The sequence below is a fragment of the Heloderma suspectum genome, chromosome 3, assembly GCF_057233095.1.
Source record: "Heloderma suspectum isolate Gila_16-S chromosome 3, 16-S_ref, whole genome shotgun sequence".
Classification (NCBI taxonomy): Eukaryota; Metazoa; Chordata; class Lepidosauria; order Squamata; family Helodermatidae; genus Heloderma; species Heloderma suspectum.
This window is the reverse complement of record NC_139460.1, coordinates 277,127,947-277,141,251: the sequence shown is the minus strand read 5'-3', so window position 1 is coordinate 277,141,251 and position 13,305 is coordinate 277,127,947. Positions and strand designations below refer to the sequence as shown.

The window sequence follows — 13,305 nt, the reverse complement described above, 5'->3', positions numbered from 1 at the left end:
TTAATATAGGCCAACCGCATTTAGACAAATAGAGATCCCGAATTCCAAGGTAGCAATTCCCACTTGAAGGTGTGGCTTCACTATGGTTCAGTTCAAGAAAATTGTGATGTGCAGCATCACATTACCTACTGTAAACTGAATTTGCAAGTATTGCTCTTGGGAGAAAATGCATTAATCCAAGCAAAGACATAGGACCAAACTAAACATGAAGCTGACAACCCATGATCAGATCTTCCACAATGTTTTAAAGAAGTGAATAGAGCCATGGGAAGGGAGGAATGGGCCTTAACACTTCCCCTTGCTCTTTTCTCTCCTATGTAAATCACTTTCCTGAAGCTACAGCTGAGGCAAAAATTTCCTGTCTTCCTAGAAAAAGAAGGCCACTTCGCAGATTTTTTCCTGATATTCTTCACCATTTATTTTTGTGTTGGCCACCATTTTCCATACATGCAAAGATCCAGGGTTTTGTGGAGCACAATACAAAATGGTAGCCAGGCTACCACCGCAGTTGCTGCTGCTGCCCCTTGCAATGACAGGGGAAGAAACCCTTGGGGGGGGGGAGAAGGAAGCTGTGCTGCTACGACTTAGGGTGGCCTCTTACAGAGAACAGTCCTCTATTTGAAGAGCAGCCAGAGGACCATCCTCTATTTCAAGGCATCCTCTGTTTGAAAAGCTATCCTGTTCACTTCTGGTTTAAAGATAAAGAACCATAAGAACTGTTACCCATCAACAGCTAACATCAGAACAGCAGCCTGAACAGGTGGGCACAGAGGTCACAGTTTTCCACACTGTGGTGAGTGGTACTGTATTTCTCTTTACATTATAATATGTATTTCTAAATTTGCATATATACATGTAAATCAGCACATGCAAATTTTGTGCAAATCACTATCCTCTTTTGTCCTTTTTTGGTGATGCATTTCCTCCTTTGGGGCAATTTGTAAGTGATCATTCTACAGCCACTGCTAATGGTGAGCTCCACCCCTGAGAAACTGTTGGGGAATTTCTCCTCCCCATGAAGAAATTTGGTGAAATCCCCCTCCCCACCCAGAAATATGGTGGAGACTTTCAAGAAGCCATTTCTGCACAGTTCTTCCTGGAGGTGCCATTTGTCCTGTAAGACAACGTATAGATGGAACCAACAGCAGTTTGTGGGAAGTTAAATCAGGGGAAAAGGCACGGGAAGAAAGGTTGAGCCCTCTACTGGCAGTATTGCCCCAATCTGATCCCCATGGCTGCATTTACAGTTTCAGAAGTTCATGGGAGATATAGATGTCCCTACAGTATGTCTACCACTCATTCGATAGTTTACAGATAAAAATGTAAATGCACATATAAACTAATGCTTATTTGTTTTATCCCCCGTTTCAGTCCAAGGAACTTGGGGTATACCATGTTTAAGCACAGGGCTCTACAATTTTTGGCTGCCTTTGGGAACCAAGCCCCCCAAAGTGTGGTCACCGGGCTGCTGTCCCTGCCCCACTTGGTAGCAACAGACAGGAAAGGGAGGTGCAGAGTAGGCTGGCTTTGGCTGCTTCTGAGTGGAGGTCCTACCCCTTCATTGTATCAAGGAAGTGAGAAAGGAGAACACAAGTACCCAGCTCAAGTGGGTGGTTGTTTCCTCCAGCAAAACTATTTTGTGTCCATTGTTCGGATAGCTACCTTCCTATTGCTTACATGCAAAGCTGCAAACAAGATTTCTTGTTATTTTTCTATAATGGTTGGGTCATGGAAGCTAATTGTTAGGACAAAGGTGGCAACTTCGGAGGGTCTGAGGGCCAAAGTCCACCTCCTGCACCTGCCCAGGGGCTGCACCATTGCCATACCACCAGAATTTCGTGGCGCAGTGGCAGCAAAGCAGTTGGCGATTTGCTGCTGAATTTCAGCAAAGAGACACAATGGAGGATGGAAAGGGCCAAATTTAAAGCACAATTTGGCTCTTTTCATCCTCCATCACATCACACTGCCAAAATTCAGTGGCAAACCAGTGATTGCTTTGCTGCTGCCAAATTTCGGCAACAGTTGGGGACACAACAGATGGTCTTTTGATACTTTGAGATCTTGAGAGGGTGTGTTATGAGTAGTGGAAGTGTGATAACTCTTTAAGACCTGGTTCACATGTAGTGACAAGCCATCAGTTGTCATTCAGTTGTCAATAGAATTTTGGCTGTTGAGTGGTATAGAAATGTAATAAATAAATAAATAAATACTGACGGGTTGTTGTGCATGAGCTTTTACTCCACAGCTCACAATCTTTTGCTTTTACTCCACAACCCACAATCTGCTCCTTCATAGGTTGTGGAGTGCGACATGTGAACCTAGACAACCACGTTGGTTTAGGGCTAAACAACCCAGCAGTTAACCTATAATTTGTTGTTCACACATCATGCTCCACAACCTATGAGGAAGCTGATCGTGAGTTGTGGAGTAAAGGCAGAAGAGGCAGATGCACTGTAGACAGTGCACTCACTCATCCCCAACAACCCATTGGTTTTTAAACTGATGGGTTATCATTATGTGCTAAAAGGGCCTAAGGGTTTGAAACCAGGTGTTACTGGACCACACTGCTGAATAGCTTCTTCTCCTGTGATCAGAATGTGCCAACTTGTTGCCATTTCTACTGAGGGACTATTTAGCCTTGGAGAAAGCACTGATGTATTTAGCATTGCATTTTGAAAGTATCTAGTAACAGATCAAACAGAAAGAAAATAATTAAAATATAAACAGGAACCTTTTTTAAACTTTGCAATAGCATTGAATAATGCAGCAGACATTTTCGAACATCCTACTGGCAAAGTAGCTGTGTCATGATCCATGTGATGTGCATCAGCGCAATATTCACAAATTAGTTCATGGTCATCGAGGCAGTATTTGGAGATCAATGAATCAGCATGTATTATGCAGTTTCTTTCTTCCCAGACTTCATCCCCGATTTTGGAATAGACATGATTTTGATAGGAGACATCCTGATGAAAATTCCTCAAGCAAATGTTACAGTAATTCAGTTGACATGTCACACATCTCTTGGTGGCCCTGCGCCGCTCATCACAAATTTGGCAATAGACTGGTACATGGCTTCTGTCAAACCTCCACCTTAGGAAACCGTATCGGCGCATATATGCCCTAGCCAATCTGGCTCTTAGGTAATTCATCCTCAGCTGTATTTTCTTAGCAAATGGGAGGCAGTGTGCTTTGTTGCAAGTTGGGCATGTGATGATGTAGAAGTTTTCCGTGATCTCAGACCTAAGTTGGCTCCTCATTATACACTGATCACAAATGCAGTGATTACAGGGCAACATGAATGGGCGGAGAAATAACCGTTGGCACACAGGGCAAATAAGCTGATCAATAAAAGCATGCCCTGATGCTTCCTTATCCAGTGATATTACAGATGGATCGCCTCCAATTCTGCGTCTGGGTATAAATTTAAAAAAAAATTAAAAGACTTCTGAGTTATAGCTTGCAATGCCATCAATGTTTGCAATTACCTAGTTCATAATATGAATGCATCTCATTCATAATACTTGGCTACACTATGAAACAAGTAGCATCTGCCACTTCCTCTATGGCTTAGACTGAATCCAAGTCAGACTTCCTGGTTTTTCTTTCCACCCTGTCCCTTGCCAATTCTTCCCCCAGTCATCCCAACTTACATGATTAGTAGTTTTGGCAGTAGTAGAAGAGAGGTCTTGCTGGAGAGATCATTCTTGCAAAATGCTGCAAGATCATTCTCCCTGTGTCAGTAGGAAAGCTGCTATGGCAATGTTCTAGGTGCCAATGACTCTGGAAAATGCAGCTTTTCTAGGATCCTTGAGATTATATGTATAGTGTATGGCATAGTTCTGTAAAATAGTGTTGCTTTATCTTTAAGGGATCACTTCCTGATTATTCGGTTTAGAGAATGTGAGCTGTAAGTGTACAGCTAGCAAGGACTTACGGAAGCATGGAAGGTTTTCAGCTTAATGAAAAGAAAAAAGGATTCTGATCTTATGTTCAGAGGCAGGAATGGTATTTTCAAGAGAATGGTACTGAAGAAGAGGACAAGAAACCTGATTCCAACCCCGAACCATCAGCAGTCACAGAGAAGACAGACTTTGCAACTGATGCCACAAGGGTGGTGATGCACGTGACTGCTGTGAGTCTGAAAATAGTATTAGTGTGCCCTATAGCATAGGATTATATAAGACAGCCCCACAGGGCCAATATTAAGGGTAGGCATGGTTGGGCTCCTGTCAAGAGCCAACACTCCTGCAGGGACCCACTAACAAGGCCTTCCTGGACTTGCTCCTGTTCTTCACCATTGCAACTAGGGATGTACAAAATGTACTTACCGTTCCAATCCGAAGCATCTGCAGTGGGTGGGAGGCACTCCATTCCCTCCCCTGGAATCCTCCCCTGCCGGCTCTGCTCCGCGGCGACTCCACAGAGCCGCCAGCCGGGGCTGCCCGCAGCCGGACTTCCATCTGCTGCTGGGCTGCACCAGCCCCAAATGGCAGCACTACACCATTTGCGCCCCTGCCTTTTGCTGTGATAGGCTACGTAAATATATACATAGCCTATCACAGCCTCCGCAGGGATGCAAATGGCGACCGCTATGCCATTTGCGTCCCTGCCAAGCCCTGATAGGCTACGTAAGTATCTACGTAGCCTATCACGGCAAAAGGCAGGGATGCAAATGGTGTAGTGGCCGCCATTTGCATCCCTGCCAAGCTGTGACAGTCCTGGGGGATTCCTCGGGGTGGCGGGGGGGATTGTCCCATTCCGCCACAGACTCCGGCCTCACTGGAGTCCCTGGCGGAATTCTCCAACATCCCTAATTGCAACCTTCTTGTTCACCTGCTTGTCATTCTGAAGAAAAGTGATGGTGAGAAGGACAAGCAGTAGATGCCACTGCCTTCTTACTTGCTGGCTCTCTGCTTGTCAAGCGATGATAAAAAAAAAAAAAAGGAGGAACAACAGGGGCTGGTGGCAATGGCAGTGAGTAGGCAGAATCACTGAGGGGTGGGGGTGCTATTGATGGTGTCTTGCCCAAGGGCCCTCAAAAACCTACAGCCAGCACTGCCGCTCCACCTCAGCCTCCATGTATTTGCAATGTAGTCAACTCCTACTCTGGGGTATGATTTTGTGTGGGCAATGCTGGTCACATATGGTCCAAGAAGAACAGTTTTATTTTTATTTTTGCCAAATAGCCAGATTGGTCAGGGGTGGTTTGTTTGTTTTTTCCTCTGTACTAACTGTCAGGGGGATAATTGTCTGGATAGGGGTGGTCATGCTTTAAATAGATTGTTGGTCACAGTAGGACAGACAGTGCTGGTACGGAAATTGTGAATGAGTCATCAGTGAGCACCTGGAAGCATCTTTAGGGTGAAAGGGGGCTTCTGGGACCTGCCTTCTGGGTACTTGGGGTATGGAAAGGACACCCCTTCCCTTTGGGGCCTGCATCTACAGTCTTGGGATGCAGGGAGCAGTGCTGCAGGAGGGTACTCCTGAGCACATCAAGAGGAGCCAAACAGTGGGAATGGCAGCTTGGCTTTTTCCAACTTAGGCCTGGGTCAGCCTCACCCTTAGGAGTTTAGCATTATCACCAGCACAGCTTTCATCACTGTAGATCTTGTGGGGTGCTAGTTCAATAAATTTGTAGCCCTAGTTTTACCCAGCCTTTTGTGCATTGCCTCTTAATTTCTGTGACCTTCTGTGACAAGGGCTATTTTAGTAGGGAAGGTAACTTTTGCTTTGCTTTGCTGAAGATTTTGCTTTACCCACAGGAGCCTGGGCTAGTGGAAATAAAGATATTGTTAAAACATTGAAGATTCATTGTAGATCTACTGATAATTTCCTAGTGGAACAATATTAATCCTACTTCCAAACTAAATGAAAGGGCGGGGGGAAATAAGGCTGTGCACAACCCCCCCCCCCTTTGCTTCAGATGCCGATTCGGATATTCCAAAGCAGTCCCACTTCACTTCAGACCAATTTGGACCCAGTCCACTTCGCTTCGGATTCGGATCCGATTTGGATATCCAAACCATTCAGATTTGATGTTTTCCCATTGACTTGCATTGGAAAACAGAAATGGTCATAAAGTTTTCAGTTTTCATGATAAATACATGAAATCTGGGGATCTGGAAGCCCCCATGGAGGTGATTCCACCTGCCAAATCTCAGTCAGTTTGTTTTTTTATATATATTTTTTATTTTTTCAACAAAATTTGATTTTTTCAACAAAAACTCTCAAAGAGCTATAACTTTTCACTGTTTCAACAGACATGCATGACATTTGGGGACCTGTCAGCCCCCATGGAGGTGATTCCACTAGCCAAATTTCAGACAGGTTGTCCCAGTCATTTTTGTGCTAGTCACAGGTAAAGTGTACTGTTCTCAGAAACTCAAACCAAAGGACATAAAGGGATATGCCCCAACCAAGGGACATAAAGAGAAGTAACATGTTTAAGTGGTGATAGGTCACTATCCCTAATCTCTGGTGTAGATTTCTTTGAAGTGCAAAATAGCCCCCCTCCCTTAGTACTACTTTCCTATTCGGCTTCACAGTGGATGACTTCAGGCTCTCTTTGGCTGAATGGAATACACATTACTTGGGAAAACAGTCTGGCAGGCAGGCTGGCAGAAAGGTTTTGTGCTATGTGTTTTTTTCAACACAAACGCTCAAAGCAAAGAGCTATAACTTTTCATTGGTTGCACAGAAGTGCATGAAATCTGGGCAACAGGCAGCCCCCATGCCAAGACCCTGAAGATGTCTCATATTGGGCTTGCTTTGCCACACAGTGTAGTATTAAATTTAAATAATATATGTCAATGTTTGTAGTGCTTTTCCCACAGTATTTTGAAATATGGACACATGTGTAGTGCTTTGCCACACACTGTTTGCTTGACTACAACACAAGCACACACACGCATACGAGCAAAAGAAATGCAAATACAGACTAACAACAAGCAAAGAAAGGGGGGGGTTGATTTGTTTTGTTTTAGGGGAAAGTACAGAGTTCAAAAATGGGAAGGGAAGGAATACAGGAATTGAAAAGGGGGGAACCAAGAACAAGGAAAAGAACATTCTGAGCAAGAGCGAGATTTTTTATAAAGGATCTAGAAAGAAAGAAAGAAAGAAAGAAAGAAAGAAAGAAAGAAAGAGCGAGCTACTAAATAATGGTTGAATTGAGAAGGGCAGGAGGGGAGAGCCAAAGAATGAGGCAAGGCAAGGAAACTAAAGTACTTTTTAATTTTGTTTTGTTTTTATAAAGAACTAGCTGATGTCCTGGCATTGCCCAGGATGTAATTTTGTCATAGGCACTATTGGTTAGAAACACTTTAAGGTAGGTTTACGCTTCTCAGAAAGGTTCCATAAGAAAGGTGAAAAGGAAAATTGAGATTTTTTGTTTGTTTATTGTTTTTTTAAAAAAATTCTTATGAAGAGCACACGACACAATTTTCGCTTATTGTTATAAACTAATTCTGGAAGGTATAACTGTATGTGGGAAGAACATGGAGATTCCCGAGCAGCATGATGGATGACATGATGGTGACGGTGTCAACAACTATGGACCTAAAGTTAAATATTAGGAAAGTAGAAGTTCACTGTAAGGCTTGTTTATAAACAACATTTGTTGTTTTTCCAGTTGGAACAAAGATATACAACTGATTTGAGGAACCCCCTCTAGAACACGCAACATATAACTGCCCATGGGAGAAACATGGAGAATAAAGCCCTAAGTCTCCACTCCACTGTGTCATCCCAGTCCCTCAGACAGGCAAGCACACACTGCACCACATTTCACATTAGTGTTAATCACACACTACTAACAGATACATCTGGCATTGAAAGGGGTAAAGATATTTAACGCTAACTTGCTTGCTCGCTGGGTATTGCAGGAAGAGGGGAGAGAAACTAAATGCTCTGCACAGTCAGAAAAGAAACCATGAGTCAAGGGGAGGGAACAAACAGCGGCCAGCCAATCCAAGGTGAAGGAAGTCAGAGTGAATGGGAGAGAGACCAATGGAGTGAAAGATGGCCAATAGGATGACTCACAGCTGAAATCAGAAACCTGGCCTGTACCATGATAGAGAGGGTGAACTTGTTAGTAAGGGAAAGTATAAACAAAGTAATAAAGTAACCTAGTGACTCCTGTCATACACTCTGGCAAGTGAGAATGTTACGTAAAAGTGGGAGTAACTGCAGGGCCCAAATGGCAGGCTCAGTGGGTCCCTGCAGTGCGATTAGGCCCAGGGCAGCTCCCCCTTATTCCCTGTATTACAGGTGGCCCTGCAGCCAGCCACAAACACACAAACCCACACACAATTTTTGACTTTTATATATATATATATATATATATATATATATATATATAAGATCAGGAAGGAAGGAAGGAAGGAAGGGGAAACTAATAGGAATGGCTGAATTGAGAAGGGCCTGGGGGGGGGGGGCAAAGAACAAGGAAAGGAGGAAACTAAAGTATTTTTTAAAATGTTTTTGGGTTTTTAAAATAAAGAATCTAGAAAAGAAAGGGAATAATTGAATTGAGAAGGGCTGGGTGGGAAAGAAGAACAATAACAAAGCTGCAATACAACACACACACCCCACAGATCTGGCCAACTAACCAACTCTCTCTCACACAGTGAAACAAACACAGGCTGATCTCCAATATATACAGTATCCCCACCACCACCACCACCACCACTGTCACTGATTGAAGACTGCTGGGTTACATTCAGCACTAATTTGGCAACTAGAGTTGCCATTTGCCAAAGCTCACCACTCCCCCCTCCTCTTCCTCTCCCCTTCCCCCCTCTGCCCTCCTCCTCACTCCCTCCCTCCCTGATCTTTCACAAGTTGATACATTTAGAGACAGGCTGTCTGGGCTTCAGAAGGCTTCAAAATAGCTCCAAATCTCAGAAGTGGACTGAGGCGCTTTGATGGTGGCCCACTTCACTTCAGACTGACTCAGTGCTGGTCTGATCTGCTTCGGATCTCACTGAGGCACACCCAAAGCAGCTCAATTCACTTTAGTATTTGGATTCAGCACTGAGGTGATGCACAGCCCTTGAAAAAGTCATTTCAAAATTTCTTGCAGGTTCGAAGAACCTATCAGCGATGCTCTATTTTAGCAGGATGGGGCGGGGTGTTTGAAGGATGTTTGAAGAGACTAATTTGTTGTAGGAATTTGGAGTTGAGAGAGGAACTATTAGATATGGTACAGAAGAAGGACACCCAGTTAGAAGGGTCAGTAGTGGTTGCGCTGATGTTTGAAACTGCAAGAACTTTCTGCAGTTTTAGAACAAGCTACAGATATTGCTGACATACAGTGGGAAAAGAAATGGTGGGAAAAGATGTGTCTTTATCCATTTCAGTGCCATAATTGTGGGAAAAGGGGACATGCTGCCTGTGCATATAATATTTTGCCACAAAATAACCAAGGAAAAATAGTGGCCACTGACAGCAAGTGAGGACCCAAGTGAGATATCTAGCTGTGAAGGAGCCAAATGCGGACAAGTTGGATGCTGTTTATTTTTGCTCTGCACTACATGTGGTCAAGGTTGAGTAACCACAAAGCCACAAATCATGAACTATTATGTTGAGAGTAAATGATGTGGTGATTCAGATGGAAATAGACACAGGAGCTGCAGTATCAGTGCTTCCTGGGACAATGCATAAACAAGGTTTTTCTGATGTGACACTAAGCAGTATGGATAAATCATTATAGTTGAGGGCAGATGAAGATACCAGAGAAGCTGCCTGACTTGGTGGTAGACAAAAAACTCCCACTTGAGCTAGTGGTGAGGGGAATTGTTCTCCTTTACTTGGTAGAAATTGATTGCACAAATTAAAACTGGACTGTACTGCTTTGACCATATGTTAGATGTAATCACAATGTTAAAGGAACATCATAAGGCCGTGCCTGATCATTTTTGTAAAGAGTTGGTGCAGTGAATAAATGTAAAGTTTCAGGTGGCTCAACTATCCATTCCCACATTCCATAAAGTATACCCTGTACAACGTGAACTGTGTGAGCCTGTTGAAAGGGGGTTAGAAGAGCTGCAGAAACAGGGACTATTTTCACCAGTGGAGTTCAGTGACTGGCAGCACTTGTTGCTTGTATCTCACAAAGTGACAGAGGTGTCCTTCATTGGCTGCAGCAGACTCTGAATGAAGGGGCTAACCAAAGAGCAAGGTAACAAGTCAGGCAAATGTTCAAGCACACAGGTTTCAGTCCAGTGGGGTTCAGGCTAAGGAAGGAGTGGTTGACATAGCAGGCAAAGTTCAAAGCACAGGAAAGCAGTCAGATACGTGGGGTCAGGCTAAGGCAGGAGTGCTCGAGATAGCAGGCAGAGGTCAAAGCACAGTTAGGCACTCAGATGTGTTACAAAGTCCAGAAGCAGAGTCAAGAAGGAGTTCATGGGTCAGTAGCACAGGGCATCAAGCACAGGGCAAGGTAGACCCTGGAGCTGAAAGAACAGTGTTGCTTCCAGTACTGGCTAGGCAGACACTTAAAGCTTTTAACACCAGAGCCTGCTTAGCCTCACCTTAGGGCTGTGGATAGGGAGACACTTTTCTCCCTCTCTCACAATACTAGAAGCTGGGGCTATCCCATGAAGCTGACTGGTGGGAGATTCAGATAAAAGGAAAGACTGCTTCACACAGCACATAGTCAAACTATGGAATTCGTTACCACAGGACATAGTGATGGCCACCGATTTGGATGGCTTTGAAAGGGGATTGGACAAATTCCTGGAGGAGAAGGCTATCGATGGCTACTAGTCCTGATGCCTCTATGCTCCCTCCAGTATCAGAGGCGGCATGCCTATGTACAGCAGTTGCTGGGGAACATGGGTGGCAGGGTGCTGTTGCACTCATGTCCTGTTTTGTAGGTTTCCTATCAAGAGCTGGTTGGCCACTGTGTGAACAGAATGCTGGACTGATCCAGCGTGAATCTTCTTATGTTTGCTCATTTTTACTCTAGAGTAGGCACAGTGGGCCCAATCCCGATCAGGACCCTAGTGTGGAGGGTAGGGAGTCTTTAACCCTCTCTCTGCCTCACTATGGCCTCAGTCCAGTTTCTATTCCAAATTTCTATTCCAAAATAGACAAATGTGAGTCCAAGGAATGGACTTAAGTGGCCCTAATGTCTTTGTAAGAGAGGATTTCTGCAAGAGAGGAAAACAAGATCTAGTTGGCTCCACCTGCCCCACCAGTCCAAATGGGCACCAGCCACCACTGAACACCATGAAAAATACATTTCTCTTTTACATGCCAGCTCTGGCCTTAGCATTCTTTCCCTGGATAGAAGCAATTAGCATTTCTCTTTTATTAGAGTCTAATGTGTTTTTCCCATCTGTTTCCCTTCACTAAGCAGATTTTTGTCATTTCAGTCTTTTCACACCTTCCAGTTGCAGCTCCAGTTTTTCCTCCACCCTTCTCTTCCTACCCACAGATTCTCAGAATTGTTGACGTCAACAATAAACTGTGTGGAAATAGAGCAACACTTGCACTGAGTTATCCTAAGGGATCATAGCTCCTTCAGGCATAGCACTTGCTTCGCATGAAGAAGGCCCCCAGATACAGTCCCCAACATCTCCAGATTATTATTATTATTATTATTATTATCATCATTATCATCATCATCATCATCGTCACACAGCAGATGATGGGAAAGATCTCTGCCCAAAACCTTGGAGAGGAGCTGCCAGTCAAGTAGACCTGGTATAAGGCACCTTCCTATGATCCTAAAAGAAAAAAATAGTTTGATGAATGAATGAATGAACAAATGAATTTGATTTATTATGGTCACAGACCAATAAAGATGTTGTACAAGAAAAACCAATGCAACTAATAAGCATAGTTTGATGACACTTACCTTTTGGCTCTATATCGATGCCTGTATGGTAAATAGGCGAGGTAATTGCAGCATCTGCTTTCATAGCATTGACAGTCATTGTTCTCATCTGTACAGCACAAGCACTTGCAGTGTCTATTATTGGCACAGGAGCAGCAGCACCAGCGACAATTGGGGTTCTCCGCACATGAGCAATGGCACCACTGGCACCTTGCGTCTTCAACATGTGGGCAGTAGCAGCAGTCACAGTTCCGTTCATCGCTGCACAGGAAACGCCAACACAAGCAGCATTTCCTTGAGTGTCTGTTGAAGAAGACCCGTCGACACCTTGCGCAGCAAGCGCAGCAGTGACAACCTGGGCAACATGGACATGTCAAGCAACATGCGCAGTTCTTGCCAGCCATGGCCTGTCAGGATACTTAGATTCCCCCCCCCCTTTGGTCCTAGAAAGGTGTGCTTGCTTTTTACGACTACCTATCAACTGTCTCATAGCTTATATTGGACCTGTGTTGTGAAACGTTCTTTCTGACCTCATAGGGAGGACTAATGACATCACAATGGGTTTTACCAATGAGGCTGTGGGGTTTCTTGCATATGAAAATAACACGTCAGTTGCATCATAAAATATGTCACAATGACTAGAACACTAAGTCTTTTGATTTTTGCATTGATAGGAGAATTTGGCCAAACCACAAAGGAAATCTGAAACACAAAGTACAGTGTAAATTCTACTGGAGTGGAATATCTTAACTTTAATGTTCCAACTCTTGCCTTTGTTCAAAAAACCACAGCACATAGTCCACTGGTGTTGATCCGTAACATCAAGACACAAGCTTTCCAAATCTTCTTTTTCTCCATGATTGTTAAACATGTCTCCCAGATATATGAGCACTTAAGCACATGTTGTTGCTTATTCACTGTTATCAGTATACTATTACCAGTAGAGATTGAGGAGTTTGCCCCTTCTCACTCAGACTTCTGTTCTAGAATCCAGTGTGAAACCCAGTGGGAGAGGTTGTTAATTGTTCTGCTAAGTACACAGGATTCTTTATTTGAAACTTCAGATTCTGAACTCCCCGATGATTCTGAAGTTGCTACTTAGGGTGAATCACATTTTACTTTGCATGACTCTCACATGATCCCACCATGATCACATGACCACATCATGTTTTTAATTGCGACTTGGAGGACTGGCAAAGCACAGTGTACTCTCAGCCAGCACTACTTTAATTAATAGCCTTAAAGCGGATGAGATATGTTCTTTTTCTGCTCCCAAGGCTGAAGACATCAGGCTCAATGCATGATGGGGTATAGTGGAAAAATAAGCCTACAGAAATTAAGACAGTGACATGATTTTGGTGCCGCGCCCATTGTTATGAACTACCAAAATTGTCCCTGTTCTGCATGCCATCTCACTTGTGTGCTGCCTCCACAATCTCCATAGCTTCCTTCCAGTGGCCTGC

At 43.9% G+C, this 13,305-nt stretch overlaps 1 protein-coding gene across 1 annotated transcript in view; it reads right to left on the bottom strand.

Annotated features, from left to right (window-relative positions):
- TRIM42 (tripartite motif containing 42) overlaps positions 1 to 12,246 on the bottom strand; it is a 28,482-nt gene extending 16,236 nt beyond the window's left edge. The window contains 2 exon segments of the mRNA XM_084845684.1: positions 2,732 to 3,414; positions 11,864 to 12,246. Coding sequence (XP_084701810.1) covers positions 2,732 to 3,414; positions 11,864 to 12,246 — 1,066 coding nt within the window.
- Between the last annotated feature and the right edge of the window lie 1,059 nt (positions 12,247 to 13,305).